The 17,029-nt window shown below is 50.0% G+C and overlaps 1 protein-coding gene across 1 annotated transcript; it reads right to left on the bottom strand.

Moving 5' to 3' along the window:
- Positions 1–3,048: 3,048 nt before the first annotated feature.
- DRD4 (dopamine receptor D4) lies at positions 3,049–17,028 on the bottom strand. Its single transcript, XM_075163621.1, has 4 exons — positions 16,678–17,028; positions 5,007–5,119; positions 4,060–4,607; positions 3,049–3,328 (listed from the first exon to the last, which is right to left on the bottom strand). Exons 1-4 carry the CDS (start codon positions 16,948–16,950, stop codon positions 3,126–3,128), a joined length of 1,137 nt encoding a protein of 378 aa, XP_075019722.1. The 5' UTR covers positions 16,951–17,028; the 3' UTR covers positions 3,049–3,125.
- Position 17,029: the final 1 nt, after the last annotated feature.

Here is a 17,029-nt window from a genome sequence, read left to right on the forward strand (position 1 = left end):
CTTCAGAAGTGCCTGTCAGTAGGGTTTGCCTGCGGCAGCAGCTGCTGACAGGCAGCAGACGGGACCTCTCCGGGGCGGGCGGCGGGTCTCCCGCACAGGTCGGTGGCAGTCGATGGGTGTTGCTTTCTGGCTGTTTTACTGGAAAAGTTCTTCCTCCTAATGCAGAGCATAGTGGGCAAGGCAGGCCCATCGAGGGGGCGCTGACGGCCCATCGAGGGTGAGGACTTGGCATCGGCGGAGGGAAGGCAGCAGCCTGCCGGCCTCCTCTGAAGGAAACCGTTCGCTGACGGAAAGCCAAGCACAAACTGAAGCAGGATGGGAACAGGAATTACCCATGTGAAACTCCTGGGAAGGAAAGAACAGGCAATTCCTTAGATTCCCATAGCAAAATGGTCACTCCTCCTGCTTCCCAGAGTAATACTTCAGTATTTGTAATAGTTTCTTACACTGTTAAATTATGATTGCCTGTTTTCTAAAGCTTAAAGACAATTAGTTAATTGAAAAGACAGTCTTAATTGAGCCCACGGTAATACAGCTAATCTACAGGGCTTCTTGCCTCCGTCTATTGCCTGTTAAGGTTCTGCCTAAAAGGAACAGTGCGGAATGTTGAACACCTCGTGCTGCTGTTGGGCTCCACCGCCTGTTCATTTTCAGCGACCAGCTTCAGCCGCATCCTCGAGAAGGCGCAAAGCTCCCGGCACGGCGCTGCCGCAGTGGGGGTCTGTGTGCGCACCAGATCCGTGAGCCGCTCGTTGAGCTTCCCCGGCCAGCCCGGGGAAGGAGGGGCAGCAAGCAGCGCCGCAGCTTCAGTCCGAACCCTGCTTCGCGCTGGTGTCTCTGCGCAGAGGTGCTGTTCTCAGAGAAGGCTGCCAAGTTGCAGTCTAGCGAATCTGTGGATCGAGTCGCTCCTCAACTAAACGAGGGCGAGACAGCAGCGTCTCGCATTAGATGCAGCGAAGGTTGGCTCTGAAGAGGCACCCTCAGAGTGCTAAAGCTGCACTTTCAATGTCAAACACAGCTTTCAGTTGGAAAATATTTCTGTTGCTTCACCCCTTTGGCTCACCTTGCGTTCTCCACAGAGAGCCGTCCCCGTACGGTGCTGCTGGTTTGAGAAGCAGAGCTCTGCGCGGGTTCAAGGCCGAGTACAGCTACGTGAAGAGGTGAGCTGAGACAGCAGGTTCTCAAGCTTGCCAGGTCTCCTGCTTGTGTAGGTGACTGGGCAGCAACTTACACAAACACAGAGCAAGTGCTCCACTAGCCTCACTACGTAGTTTGGGGCTGAGTACAGCTGAGCCTTGGTTACTGTCTGACTTTTGGCTTTACTGAATCTTTTACGGGGAAAAAAAATTGGAAGAGAGCGGGGCAACTTTCCTAAATGAAAAAATTGTAGGTATGAGGCATCTGTAATTAAAGCTCTCAGGGAGCTTCCCATCAGAGCCCTCGTGTCTGGGGCAGCTGTGCCCCAACCCGGTGGCAAACTACAGAACTCAAAAATTTCCAATGTAATCACTGTGGGTATTTAATATGTTTATCACATTTAATATGTGATGATGAATTGATCGAGCAATTGTTATTCTTAGCCAAAGAAAAGCTTCACACCTCCCTGCAGGACTTTTTTTTCTTTTGTTTCTAAGCAAACAAATTACCCCTTGGAAAGCAACAACCCTATACAAAAATCATTACTCAGAAGATTGTGGTTTTGTGCAATAATCATTTTCTCCCCCCTGAGCCTCAGAGAACAGCATTAGCTGCTCCCTCTGGCTACCCTTGGTGTCACTGTGCTCAGCTTTACCAAAAGGTATAAAGGATTTTTTTTTCCCTGCAGGCTGGAAATGGTTCCTGGCAGGTATCGCACGGCTTGACAAGGAATTCTGGAGAATAGCAATAACATCATAGTGCTACCCCACAGCAATCTCTTTCTCCAGGTCTTGGCCAAATTTTGGCATTTCTCAGCCAGGGCCAGCCTTCCTGGCCCATGGGGGTTAGCAATACTGGACAGGGCTGTTTTGTTCGGGTGGTGTTTTTTTTGTAGGACCTTAATGTCCCCTTGTCAAACATGAGTAAAATCAGTCTTCGGATTTAAAATTATCAAGGGTAAGGAGAAAAGAGGTTGCACAGGTAGATACACCCTAACCTGGCATGTGAACATCTGGGAAATGAGCTTAACAGCCTTTTTTCCCCCCAGACTGCTGTCCATGTTACCTCACAGCCCTGTTAATGCCACCCCAGCAGCCAGAAGAGTCCATGACAGGCCCAGAGCCAGCTGAAAGCGGCTCAAGCAGCACCTGGGGCCCTGCTCCAGGACAGTCGGGTTTGCGAGTAAAATGATGCAAAAAAAAAAAATAATTTATGATCCTTATCAATCCATGCCAGGCTAACACTCTGCCCCGAGCCAATTCTGAACTAAGGTGGGCTGAAGAGGGATGAATTACTGCACTTGCCCTTTCCTGCACCCTGGGGGGCTTCTTTGCCGGGGCAAAGACACTCCCTGTGTCCTAGCGTGCATCAGCAGGGCTCCATTTTGCTCTGCACTCACAAGCTTAGTTTGTCCTCATGGTTTAAATCATGTGGAACTGGTGGAGATGGGCCGTTGCCAGGCTGGGCTGCAGTAAGGGAGGGCTCCTTCCATAACGCTTCTCGAGATGGAGCTGGGAGGATTCCCCCGTGCAGGGGTGAGAGCAGGGAATTTGTCTCTTAGGGCCAGAGCAGCTGCAGGCTTCAGAGCTCTCCTGCCTCCCTGGATCACGGCAGGGATGAGGGGTTCTACTTTACTTAGTGACAGCTAAGAGAAGCCCAAACCAGACCAAACACCTAAACTCAAAGCAAGAGCTGTTCCGAGAACCATCCCTACTGTCTTGTGGCATCTTTTGCCGCTTATGTCAAGTGCCAAGTGTTAAAAAAGTGGCTACACCTGCAGTTTCCAACGGGAAGAGTATCCGAGCTGTATCCACTGGTACTCACCTGTAACTCCTTATTACAAAGGGCTGGGAACCAGCATCCGTTAGCTGCCATCTCTCCTTCCCTCCTCCCCAACAAAGACAGCAGACCTTAGGCAGAAATAGATCTTTAATGAACTATACAAAAAATAGCCTGGTCATTCCTTCACCTCGCCAGTTCCGGTGGGCTCAGCAGAAGAGGTGCAAGACTTTGCGGAAGAAGTTCCTGAACTCCGTGTTGAAAACGGTATAAATGATGGGGTTGAGAGCACTGTTGACGTAACCCAGCCAAGTGACAGTGCTGGTGACTTGAGTGGGAATGCTGCAGGACTTGCAGAGAGCCCTGGTAATGTGGACCACAAAAAAAGGTGTCCAGCAGAAGAGGAAAGCACCTGCCAGAAGGACATGAGAGAGAGAAAGTGATGTGAATGTTAAAAAGGCTTTAATTTAACAAACGCAGCGTGGGCCAAACAAGAATGGAGACAGCTCGGTGTGCTTAGGGAAAAAGCAGCAGATGTGCTGACATGCAGAGCTGGGCTTACGCCCAGACAAAAAATTTAGGATGTCTTTCTCGTCCTAAATGTCGACGAAAAGCCTAAGTTATGTATTGTTTTGCATTCGCATTTAAGATATCAGGAGTCACAGGTTTACCTTGAAGAAAAGGTCGGATTATAAACACTCTACATAACGTTCCTTCCCAAGGGTGGTGTTTGTTGGCACTACTCTGGCTCAAAGGGATACTGAGATTTTCACTGGATAAACATTCTCTCTCAACGAGAGATGGGTACGGCAGCCAGGCTGTTCCACAGAAACAAGGGGAGGGTGGGCGTTACAATGAGTCCACACATGACGGAGAGGGAGGAGGACCAAAGACCTGGCACTGGGGAGGTGGAACAGAGGGAGGTGGCTTTTCTCTCACCCTCGCCTCCTCCAGCAAGCATAAAGCACGGTTCTCAGCGTGACACCTCTCATCGCTGCCCAAGCCCCCGTGCCTGGGCAGTTTGGCCCTGGTAGGGGAGTCCGCAGGGCGTCTGTTCATGTCGCCAGGTTCAAACAAGTCCTGCCTGTAGGACCATGCAGCACCTTCCCCACCCTTCCCCAACCACCACCGACTGCTACTCACCGACGACGACGGGCAGCACCCGCATTGCCTTCCGCTCCCGGCCGTTGATCTTGGCCCGCTTCCGACTGTGTCCTGGGTGTGGGTACTTGAGGTGTGGGTAGGAGACAGTCTGGATCCCATTGTTCGTCACATAGTCCCCAGGGTGGTCAGAGTGGGCGTGAGGGTTGCACTCCTCTGGCTCCAGTCCGGTCTGCTCTCTCTCAATCAAGGTTGAGGGGTGATACAGTTTCCTGTTGGCCCCGTAGATGCTGCCCCTTAGCTTGGCTTTCCTGGCTTCTTCCCAACGCTTGAGTCCTTGGAACATGGCGCAGTAGAGCACCAGCATGACGGGGCAAGGGATGAAGAAGGAGCAGATGGAGGAGTACACGATGTAGTTGTCATCCTCCAGCTGACACAAGTTGGGGTTCCGGTTTGGGACGTTGTTGAGGCCAAATATGACCGGGGATGCTACAGCAAAGGCAAATATCCAGGTGGTGGATATAAGGATCAACTGCCGCAGGTCGATTTGTCGTCGGTTGTAGTTCAGTGGGATTGAAACAGCGATAAACCTGCCAATACAGGCCCCAGGTGAGTCAGTCCTAGTATGGTGGTGTCACCGCTGGTAACATAAGTGAGTGGTCCCAAAGCTGCTTGCCACTGTCCTTCCCCCCTATTAATTTACTTGCATAGCCAAGGCCTGGGCTACAACCAGTCTCCCCCCTCAGAAGAGCACCCAAAGGGACAGCTCTGGCCTCGTCACACAACTGTGCTTTCAGCTTGGCCACCACAAGGGCACGGATGGGACACAGAGCTGGTGGGGGGGAGGATGGTAGGGCAGAACACCCTCCTTAGGGGAGAACAGGATCTGGCCTCCCTGCACGGGACCCTTGCAAGGGCGCGTATGGAAGCAGCTTGATGCCAGGACACAGCGCTCCCTCCTCTGGCAGGAGGAGGAGGAAGGCACTTACCGATCCACGCTGATAGCACAGAGGTTGAAGATGGAGGCCGTGCACAGCATCACGTCCATGGTCATCAGAGCATCGCACAGCACCGTGCTGAGGGACCACACGCCTCCCTGGAACTGAAAAGATCCCCGGGGTCAGCAGATGCCATGTCCCACTGCCTTGAAAATGGCACGAAACAGCTCCGTGCCTGGACACCTCAGCCACTCACGTTTTCCTCCAAACAAGGAGCCAGAAGTTGAGCAGTCCTGCCCATGGCATGATACTCCCCTTCCAGCAAAGCGGTGGCACACGGGAATTAGTCCCACGCAAGAGCTCACAGCTTGCTTAGGGCTTCGCGGTTCTGGGCTGGCTGGAGAATTGAGCCCACGGACCATCAGCGTTGCCAAGCAAGTTGTGCTGGGCAGAATAATGGGCGCAGGGCAGCCCGCTGCCTTGGGTTAGTGCAGAGTGACAGCCAGCAGGCTCAAAACCCCCAAACTCATCAAACTCACCACCCCAGAATCTCCCCAGTAATGCAGGGCTAAGGCTTGCTGCGCAGCATCACTAGCTGCCGGTCACTGAGGAAGCAGGGAGAGGCTCTTCAACAAGTGGCAGAGCACAAAGCTCCTCTTCCATTTTTCATGTCCAAACTGCTCCAACGTCCTGTCTGCAGACGATGTGAACAGTTTCTGCGTGTTACACAACTGTTTCATTCTGTCACGCTAAGCACAAGGCCAGCCTCTTGAGACCATGTTCAAGCTAGGCAGATATAATCTCTTGTTCGCTCTCTCTACAATTGCAGGCACCCAGGGCAAAGCAGAAATGCTGCCAGCGAGAGGACGTGACCAGATGTGTGTCATTGGTCCGTATTACTTGGAAGCGTTGACTCTGCTATACAAAAGGTATCAGTTAAAAATCTACGCTACTGCATCCCAAATAATCCTCAGAAAAAAAACAACAAAGACAGAAAATGCCCAAGGGTTTGCGGTTTATCAATACCAGCTTGTAGAGAACAGGAACGTTTGCTCAGCAGTGTGCTGTAAACCCGGCTGTTGGAAAACGGGAGTGGAAGGAAAAGCTCAAGGAGCACAGAAACAAGTCAGGATTCGTTAAAACCTTCTTCAGCACATGGCACCAAACACTTGTCCAGACCCTCTTGCATCTAAAGCTGATGCACTGAATGTCAGCTTCCTTTCCTCGCACTAGGACAACTGCCTCTAGGACAAGACCATAACAGAATTTTTATAAAAATTCTAATTCCAGTACAAGAGAGGGTGCCTTTTTTGTTTTTCCCTGACAGTAAAAGAGGGGCTCAAAAGCCCACTCTGCTCAAGCTGAACCCCTCCATCCTAGTTGAGCAGTTGAGAGGAAGAAAGGCTCCCTCGTCCCCCTGTGTCAAACTCATATAAAGCTCTGTCACTCCACACCACTCAGAAGCCACACCACTGTGTGTGGTCTGCAAGCACTGACTCCAAATTAAATTCTTTTAAAAAACACTCAGTTCCAGGCACAACAAACCGGGCCTCTTGTATCTGTTGTAACGACGTCTTAGGCGTGCGTGCTATTTCTGTAAGGAGCAGGGCACAAAGCGGTAGTGCTGGCAGGAAACTGGGAGAGGATAGCTGGCAAGAAATAAGATGAGCTCAGCATGGAGTACACGAGCTCCCCTGAGGGACAGGTCTGAGCTGTCTGAGGGTCTTTTTTTTGGAACGGAGCATGTGTTTCACTTGCCAGGCAAAGAATCCTCCTCCCTGGAGGTTCAGACAAATCGTATTTTGAGACGGTGCTGTTCCTCCTAAGCATCACCCCGTTTCAGCCCCGCTATGGCTGAAATGGGAGCTAAAGGTACTTTCAGATCTAAAGCTGTCCTCGCATCGCGACTGGCACGTCCGCTCCCAGAGCGGTGGAGCGCCTTAGAGCAGGGGCTGGGAGTCGGGACTACTCACACCGTCACTACAGGCACCGCGAGACTTTCTGGTTTTCACCTGGGCCATTTCTCAGCCAGCGGCACAGACTCTTTGCAGCCTGTGGCTGAGGACAGAAGGAAGGACAGCAATGGCTTAAGCTAGCACAGCCACCAAAAACTACTCGCAGAAGTTTGTTCCAACCAAGCGCTGGTCTCGCCCAGTTGTAAAACCGGCCTGTTAATTTACCATTAAAGCACATTTTAGGCTGGTGCAGAAAATAACGTGCCGTTATTCCCATGAGCTTGTTCAGCACAGGCAGGGACCCGTCAATGCGCTCACACCCACACGGGCAAACCAGGAGGGCTCAACGAGCTGCGCCTGCTATGGCTGCAGAGAATTTTTCCTCCCAGTTTGTGATTGCCAGACAAACTCCACCATCCTTTGGGTCCCTCTGCAGAGAGAGGTTAGGTTAAGAACCCAAACCCCGTACTCAACATGCCGCACAAATAGGTATGATTCTAGCTTGAAAACGAAGCGTTCAGTAGCAACGGCCGCTTGTCATGTCTGACTCAAGCACAGGTCTTTTACTAGCACTTGCAGATCTGATCTCCACCACCCTAATGCTTAGCCATTCAGCTATTTTATATATATTATATACACATACATGTGGGTTTTTTTCTTTAGCTCATACTCCTTCACGGTCATATTAACACAGAAGCTTGCGGCCACCCTCTAAGCAGGCCTACTGCAGAATTTAAGGAGCTGAGCTGTTGCAAAAAGCCCCACCAGCTCCTGGGAATGCCTCTGCCTGCGGCCAGAAGCCCCTCACCCACCGCGTCGGGCAGCAGCGCTGCCCTGTGCTCTCCCCCCCCGCAGCTCCGTTTGCACAAGGCTCACCCCGACACCCCAGCACTGCTTTCTGGAGATTCACCCCCACGCTGATGTGACCTCGTTACTGCCAGGGAGGGGCAGAGCGCATCCGCATAGTTCAGCCCCTTTGCAAAGTCCCATAATTACAGAATATATATCTCTGTATGTATTCTTTATATATTATACAGAATACACACATGTATAAAATCATATATAGGATACATATATTATACTAATACGCTATATATTAGATATTGCTGTAATACAAAATATATAATATAGTAAACATTTATACATATTGTGCACATATAGGGGCTTTGAAATGTTTTTCTAGAATATATGTTAGATATCAATGCAATATATAACTTCTATACATTATATATAATTTATCCATATATTTCTATATAATATATGCTATATATGTATATTTCTAAATTAGATTTAAAGTTATTATATTTATTGTTAAAAATTAGACTGTATACAAATAAATATAAATATAAAATGCCTCTGGGACTTTGCAAAATATCAAACACTATATATACTCTCTATATACTCTTACTATTATAAAAATATATATTATATATAATAAATATTGCTATGCCATATATATTGCTACATGCAATATAGATAATTTACTATTTTTTTATCTATATATAATGTGCTATATAAAAATTATTTTTATATATATAACTATATATAAGTCCCAGGGACTTTCTTCTATTTTACGTATATAATATATTTTTATCCATATAATTTATCAATGTATTATGTATTATACAGTGCATTAACATATAACAATATAATATAGAATATATATAAATAACATCTATATTACATATCCTCTGCGAGGATTAATATCAGGCAGTAATGATGTCACGCACAGGATTACGATTAGTGGAGCTGTAAAGCCAAAGTAGACTCTGAAGAAACTGTTTGGCTATTTTTATATAGCCATCTCCTTGAGAGATGCCTAGCGCGGACCTCCAGGGGAAGGCTGGATTTAGACCTGAACGCTTCATTCAGCCTTTTCTCTAGCACAGATCAGCCACCCCAAACTGAATTTGGGAGCTGAATCAGAAAAAAACAACCCTCCGATTTTTGCCAAGCTCACTGGGATCCTGACAAGTTCAGTGCAGATTATGAGAGAGAAAATTTGACTCTGGGCCACAGTTTTCAAAAACCTGTTTCAAAACCTGTGATTTTGGGGAACTAATTGATTCTGAAAAGAGCAAGAGCTCTCAGGCTGCAGCACTTCAGAGGACACAGCCTTTGCTGTGAGATTCAAGTTGGGCTCTTGGGAAATGCTACAAACCCGTCCCTTTCGCCACCAACCCCCAAGACTCTGACTGGGGAAAGTGCTGGGAGAGGACTTCCCATTATGCCATGTTTCTCGCCTGCCCACCTTAGCAAAATGTGCCAGGAACCTCTCCGATGGGTGAGTGACTTTGGATTAGAGGCATAGCTGGCTTTGCTGGGTCATGTGATTAAGTGGTACCTAATTACAGGAGGTTGCAGAAGATTAGCCCATCAAGGTACACAGTGTAAAGCTTTAGGGATCATAAACAGCTCAAGCCACCTTTAAGAAGTGCTCCAGAGCAACTCCACTTCCATCGGCTTTTTTGCATTCTCTGCTTTTTCGGAGTCAGGCCCCTTGTTTTTCCCCAGCGATGCATGATCAGCAGTGCTGCTGCTGAGAAGACACAGACAGCTAGCTGCACAGCAAAACAGATGCTCTACAGGCAAGCCGTCTCCTTAACAAAATAAAACAAAGCTGCAAATATATCCCACAAGCCAGCCTACCTGCTACAACTTTTCTAAGACTGATGGCATGCTCTGCACAGCTCTGGCAAGAATATAGTCTGAGCCTTAAATAGGTGAGGTTAGGCATAATAACCACCACACTCGAAATCTCCAGGCATCACTTCTTGGAAGAAGATGGAAAACAATACGGGCAGGGAGGGTCACGCTCTGCCCTTAGCTCAGCACTCCTGGCAGACCAGGAGGCTATATAGGAAGGTGATAACGATCGCCTCTCTGGGTGCAAGCCAAACCCCTTTCAAAGTGGTATTCCAGGTGCAGGCTGGCTGCTTGTTTAGCTGACCAAGGTTGGCAACGCCAGAGAATTCACATGCAGCCACTGTCGTCTCTTACAAAGATACCAATATCTCACAGAAACGGCGCTTAGGTTCTGGATCGACCATTATGTGCAGTGGAGGAACAAATCCAGCTGCTTCTTACAAAGAATACAAGCAGGTTATGGAAAAGATTTTTAGGATGGTGGATGGTGGGAGACAGACTTGACTTCTCAAACACCCTTGCAGGCTGCCTTCCTCGCTCAGGTCATTTCAATGTCCCTATTCCTAACGACGGCCAATTTGTAAGAAAAAATCTGCCTTCTTGCAAACAAGCCTGGTGCCAGAAGAGCTCTTACACTGCCAGTGCTCCTGAGGGCATGAGCCAGGACAGGCCAAAGGTTTTAGTCCTATTTCCTATGATAAGAGCTGTTGTCACAGTCCTGCCACATGCTTCTGCACAGCACCACGCGGCAGCTTCATACCTGGCTCTCTTGCCAGCCCTGCAAACAGGCTCACTAAGAAGCAGAGTGCACAAAGCGATCCTTCGGTCTTTGGTGGTGATGGCATCTGAAATAAGATACCCAGGCAACAGCAGCCTGCAACTGAATTAAGAGATGCCCAGCTGAATTTCCGAACAAGCACCCGCCTGCCCTCAGCGAGGCCATGGCTCAAGTGCTAATCCTAAGAGCCCAGGCATGCCGAGAAGGCTATGACACCAATCAGAGGAGTAATAATCCTTGCAAGTGGGCGAAGTCCAGCATCAGAGTCCAACTATCCAAATGCCCACTAGAAGCTGACTCTGGGCCTTTTTTTATGAGCCTTGACAACTGCTACATTCTCCAGAAGACACAACGCAATCTGCAAGGGGGGAGGAAGGAGAGGGAGTGGGACACGAGACAAAGGTGGCCTCGCATCTACTCTAACGCCCTTTCTTGACTTAAATCATTGAGGTCAAGGTTTTTCAGAAATGACAAGCAAGTCTGGTCATCCACCTGAAACATTATGAGGGCCCAAAATTCAAAGACACCTCCTCCCCATTATTGGTCACTGAAAATAAAATCCTTAGCACTGGTTTATAATTGCTGGCCTGTTATCACCTCCCCAGTATTTTGGCTCAGACATCAGTCAGGCCTAGAAGAACATCTATTTCCACTACAGCTGTACGATTCCAGGAAAGACTAATCTTGAATACTTCTGCAAAAAGGATGACATGCGTTCACAGAGAGCCACAGAAAATTTGGAGGGTAGAGGTCTGGTCTCTCGTCAGAAGAGCTGCATCACAGGCATACGACATGCTGCAAAAAAACCCAGATCTTTCTACACCAGTGGTGCGCTGACGCCCTGGAAGTTTTATGCAGAACAGCATCACCCTCATCAAGAAAACAGCTTGTGTAATTAGTACTGGCTGCTCCATCACTCTGAGGATCTGCGAGGCAGAGTGCCTGCTTGGAAAGACTCATCTTCCCTGACCTGTAGAAGGAGCCAGGTAAACACGCAGATCTGCTAAAACTGTTTCCTCTTTTTCATAACTAATTACACAGGTCTTAGTGGCAAAGATGTTTACGTAACCGTGCCTTACAGGGCTCCTGCCAGCAGCTTCCTGGGTCAGAGCCCTTCCCCAGCGCAGGCACTCCGCGTGATCAGAGGAGCGGTGTGGACAGCGAGGCAGGCGGGAGGTATGCTCTAGAGTACCAGGGTGGAAGTTGCGCAGCCTGGCGCCTGCCCTAACCGCTGGGAGTGCCTCCAGTTAACACGGACTGTACAAACTGCCGCTGTGGCTCCTGCCGTTGTCACGGAGTCTGGGCAGAGGGAGCAGTTAAACACGAAGACAAGCCTTTGTAGCCACGCAGCTCCCTCCTTGCAGATTTCTAGTGGGCAAAGCCACTCAGAGCCTGATGATACTCTGCAGTACCTCCACAGCACCTTGTAGCTCTGCTTTCTCATGTGTCCTCACTGCCTCAGAGGAGCGATAACCCCCATTTTCAGTGCCATCAATGCTCCAGGCAGAGGCTGTATCTTCTCCTAGCCTCTCTTCACACACAAGCAGGGCTTTGCCCCTGGGGAATTATCACGGACCCCTAGAAGTGCCCCAGGCCACTTCCTTCCCTCTTGCTTCCCATCATCCTTGCCTTACTGGCACTGGATTGCTAGGAGAGCACTTCACACTCTCATCAGAAAGACAAGGCCGCTGCAGAAGAGCAGTCTCCTTCCCCATGGATTTTTACCTCTCCCTGTCATACTGCTAAGAGCTGAGATTCCCAAGCAAGTTGGAAGATAAGTGCCTTCTGCATATCAGGGCAGCCTGCTGTGCGGTAATTAACAACTGGCAAACACTAGAACACGTCTTTGTTCCGTGTTTGAACAAGTTCAGTGGAAAGCGCTGGGCACATCTGCATCACCACACTGTGATTTGGCATATGATTGCCTGCGTACATGCTGATACCCGCACGCCGGCTCAGCCACCCCTGTGTAGTAGCTAGCAAGACAAATGCAAACAGCACTAATCCACCTCCATCCCACCCAGCACTCCAAACAGAATGAGGAATGATCAGGGTCCAGAAGTTCATCTGGTTTTCTTTAAAGATGGTATATTTCTGCAAAAGAGAAACTGGCTGTAAACACTGTCCTGTCAGGAATTCACTTCACATCCACAGTCTCAGGAACTGTTCGGTTTGGAAACGGATGCTTTAAGCCAGTGGAAAGCTGATGTTTCTTCCCTTCCCATCCACAGGGTGCTTCTTGGTTACATCAGGCTGTGGAGGATCGGAACTGACAAATTGCAGCAACATTTGGCTTTATGGAAGGCCAGCTTCATCCCATCTGTTTTAACACTCTTTCTCATTAAGGCCCCAAGCATTAACTTGAGCTGCTAAGGTAGGTAAATTTGACAGGACAAATTAATGAGGAAAGAAATACAGCCTGAAGAACTCCCAACAATGCACAGTGAACACCAGAGAGAGTTTTAGGACGGGGAAGGACTCAGGGGAAAACGTTCATCTGACACAGAGAAGGCTGGTCTGTGGGGAGAAGAGGTCTACAGGCCCTCCTGCACGCCTGGAGGGAGCCACACAGCTCCAGTTCAGTGGGAGATACTGATTTCCTACACCACTGGCCTATTCCTCTCAGCCAAGGACTGTCCGTTTTCATATGCATTGAGGGAGCCCGAGTGCAACAGGACCACAACTGGCCAGGAGTAACAGACACCATCTCCTGCTCACCATCGGAAAGCCATCGCACCACCGTGGTGCTTCTCCCATAAGCTGCACGTGTGAGGACAGGACTGGAGGAGGTTTGCATTAGATGGCCCCATTTCCCTGCCCTTCTGCCAAGCTCCGGCTCCAGTCAAGACTGCAGTGACTGTGAAATGGTACAGAAAAGAAAGAGTTGTGACTACACACATCAATTTCCCCTTGTCTAGCATCTGCTTTCAGCAATCCTCCAACCCTGCAGACACAAACAAGGGACATCCAGAGAGAACTAACACACAATTTGGCTTCCTACAGCCAAGACCTCTGAATCCTCACCATGGACTAAGAGTTTAGCTGTGACAAAAAGTTATGCTGGCTCTTTCAGAAGTACAAAAGGAGAGTATGTGTCAAAAAGTGCTGCTAACGCATCGGAATAAGCTTTCTTAATGACTAGAAATAACAGTCAAGATTGAGGCCTCTCCCACTGTGCTCAGGCTTCTGCGAACAGCAGCAAAGGATAATCCACATCTCAGGAAGGAATCCCGTCCCCACTGAAGCTTGTGGGAAGTCTGTTGTTTTGTGGGGATGTCAGATGTCACCTCAAAAGTTAAATCCCTCCAGCTGTCCTCTAAAGCCCTGACTGGGAAGGATGTTTCCAAAAACCTAACACAAGAAGTGATCTCACAGGAAAAAAGCACAGGATGACCAAGCTTCTCCTGCTGAATTAAGGAAGTGGTCAGAGTTTATTGTTCTGTTCCTGCTAAACAAGAAGCAAAAAACCACCCTCTCAGCCGGTTTTGAAGTTTTCCAATAAGCCCTCAAAGTCCACCTTTACTCTGTCAGGAGCTGTACTAAAATTAAAAAAAACAACCAAACAAAAAACCCCACACCAAGAATAAAAGTTGGACTGAACATTCAGGACTGTCCATGCCACATTTTCAGTGGCTAAATGCAACGGTACAGAATGCAAGATGAAATCAAGCTCGTTTTAAACAGCGGCAATCACTACACTCTGCACCTCCTGTCCGAGCGTCTGATTCTGATCTACAATTTTCGCTTTTGCCTCCAAGAAAACAAAAAAACAAAAAAAAACCAAACACAAAAATTCTGTCCCCTGGCACTGACTCAATGGCTACTCTCACGTCTCCTTAGCATATTTCAGAACAAAATGAGCTGCAAATCCTGCACCAACATACAGGAGATTATTAAAAATGAACATGGGCACTATGGGCTCTGAGCAGGCACGAAATGGGTACTGCTTCAACACAGACAGCAGCCTCAGCTGCCTTTCATTTCAAAACCCCATTGCCTGCTCGAGGAGGCTGTGATAGCTGCGCGGTGCTGCCTTTCTCTCCATACCTGTACAGTACTTCCCATACCCACTCTGTGCGTGACCGCTGAGTGGGAGGAGCGCAGATCCTGGTGCATGCTCTTTTTACAGGGTCTCTTATGCCTCTGAAAGCCTGCCTTCTTTCAGGCAGAAGTTAGAGGGAAAGACAATTCTGTCATACGCCACCTTCATTCTCTGTTGTTTAACATCCTGGGGGCAGAGATATGGAAGAATTACACCACATAACTGATGTTTATGAACAGCTATGGAAGTGAACACACTAAGGATCACCATAGCTAAGGCTGGACAGCCTAGGTTTTTAAAGCTCATACAGGGCTGAACACCCGTTGCCTGAGCATCCAGAATTTCTGGGATGTCTGTGGTACCCAAGGAAAGCCCCACAATGCTCATGCCGATTGGAAGCATTTTCAGAGGTACCCCAGGGTATGTTAACTAGCATTCTACATATGCCAGCAAAACTCAAGCCTGCAGGCTAGAGGAAACCACACGGGTGTGTGTGTCTGCCCACAGAATAGGGAACTGGAGGCATGGAGAGACAACAGAAAGAGCAAGGAAAAAAAAGGGAATTCCAATTAGCAAGAAGTAGTTGAAAAGAATCATGAAGACAGAGGCCTTCTAACCACCAAAACTGAGTTAACAAGGGAAAAGCAAAACCACTAAAACCGAACAGCACAGGGAGGCTCCAGTCAGTGCGGTGAAAAGAGAGAGGAATCTAATGCTCCTGCTCTTCTCTGGTTCTTCTTATGGGTCCCCAGCTGAACCTCTCCCTCCAGAATACCTCTGCCTCCAGAGAGGTCACAATGTCCTGCAAAATCCTAGACCAGGTAGAGAGGCTAAAAGCATCCTAAGCTCTAATCCGCAGCCTGCCTTGCTTAAGAAAATATAGGCCCATCCCAGTCAGGCGCTGAGCAGCAGCCCTGGCATGGGAGAGAAGGAGAGATGCCAAGGCCTGAACACTGTTGGTATGCTCTTGTGTTAGCCTTCAAGGATGGGAACACCATTCGGCCTCACTCATGGGGACAGCCCCTTTCGCTCCCTGAGGAAGCACTTAAGCCACCACCTTACAAATGACGTGGCTATCAGAAAACGCAAGGTTCGTCTGACACACGTGCGCCGCCCAGTCCCCAGACTACAGCTTGCTGGGGCTGCTGACTGTGCACAAGGTTGCATCCTGGCTCTCCCCGCATCTGGAAAGAAGAGGACTCCTCTTTCCTCCACACCACCAGCTACCGCAAGGGCAGGTGCAGAACAACTGCTATTTTGGCCTGTGGGTGCTTTCACCCACTTGAGCAGGGCAAGAGCCACTGGCTGGTACTAACCGGCAGGCTCTAGTGAGCCTCCTCACCCCAGTCCAACAAATCCCCCCGCAATCTCAAGGCATTATCAATCCCTGGCAGTAAACATTTATCTCCCCTTTTACAGAGAGGCAGAGAGATGCAAACCACTCAACCTCAGGAGCTCCTGTTTTTCTTTCCCTCAGCTGTCACAGTCTCGGATGTGAACAGGTTTTGGAAGTGAACAGAAAACCTGACCCAAAGTCCCAAAGGTGGCTCTCCATGACCACCATCGCACGCAGGGTCAGGCCTACGCTAACCAGAGAACCGGCCAGGAGAAGCCCTGAAGCAAGCCGACCAAAGCCACCTTGATATAGGGTGATCAAATCCCATCTAGCTCCCTAAAAAGACAGCTTCTCCTACTCAACTCAACATGGAAACCTGTTTCCTGACTAAAGATCTCCGTTATCCCCAAAACCTGCTCACCTTACACCAGACAGAGCACAGCACAGGAGCTCTCTATCCCTTCCTAACCACTTGCTGAGGGCAACCTGGGAAGTGTGCAATGCAAGGGCTCCCCAGAGCTGCTAACCCTGTCCGGGCAGACACCCCGGTGCATCTCCACTCGGTGCCTCTGCACCTCGGCAATCACCCGGGAGAACGACGGGGGAGCCCACGAACTTGCACTAAACCGGCTGCCGCTACCATCACTCGTGATCCCGCAGCGGTTTTGCGCTGCAGGCACCAGCGATGCCATGGGAGACTAAGAGGGAAAAGCCGCGGTGGTTTGAAAGCGGCACGAGCATCCCTGCAGCGCAGCGGGGAGACGGAGCAGGAGGGCAGCCCCCGAGGGGCTGGGCAGCGGCGGTGGCACTCCCGAACCGGAGGGATGGAGGTGGGGAACAAACCCGGCAAGGGGCTTTAACTAAGGTCTCTTGCCGATCCCTCCCCGCAGCCCTGTAACTTTCGGGATCCCCGGGCACAAAAGCCCCAAGCCCCAGTCGCATCGCAGCCCCCCGGGCAGCCTCACCTCGGAGTAGACGTAGAGGGGCAGGACGAGCAGAGCGAGCAGCAGGTCGGCGACGGCGAGGCTGACGATGAAGTAGTTGGTGGTGGTCTTCAGCGCCCGCTCCGTGCAGACGCTGAGGCACACCAGCCCGTTGCCGCCCACGATGAGCAGGATGAGGACGATGCCCAGCACCAGGGCGGCGATGTTGTGGCCGCCCGCCGGCGGCGGCGGCGGCGGCGGCGGCAGCAGCTCGGTGCCGTTGCACGGCGCGGCCCCGGCGCTGCCGTTCCCCATGGCGCCGCGGCGCTGCCCCGGCAGCCCGGCGCATGGGAGCCCCCTCGCCGCGGGCGCCCGGCTCAGGTCCCGCCGCCGC

The sequence above is a fragment of the Calonectris borealis genome, chromosome 14 (genome assembly GCF_964195595.1).
Source record: "Calonectris borealis chromosome 14, bCalBor7.hap1.2, whole genome shotgun sequence".
NCBI lineage: Eukaryota > Metazoa > Chordata > Aves > Procellariiformes > Procellariidae > Calonectris > Calonectris borealis.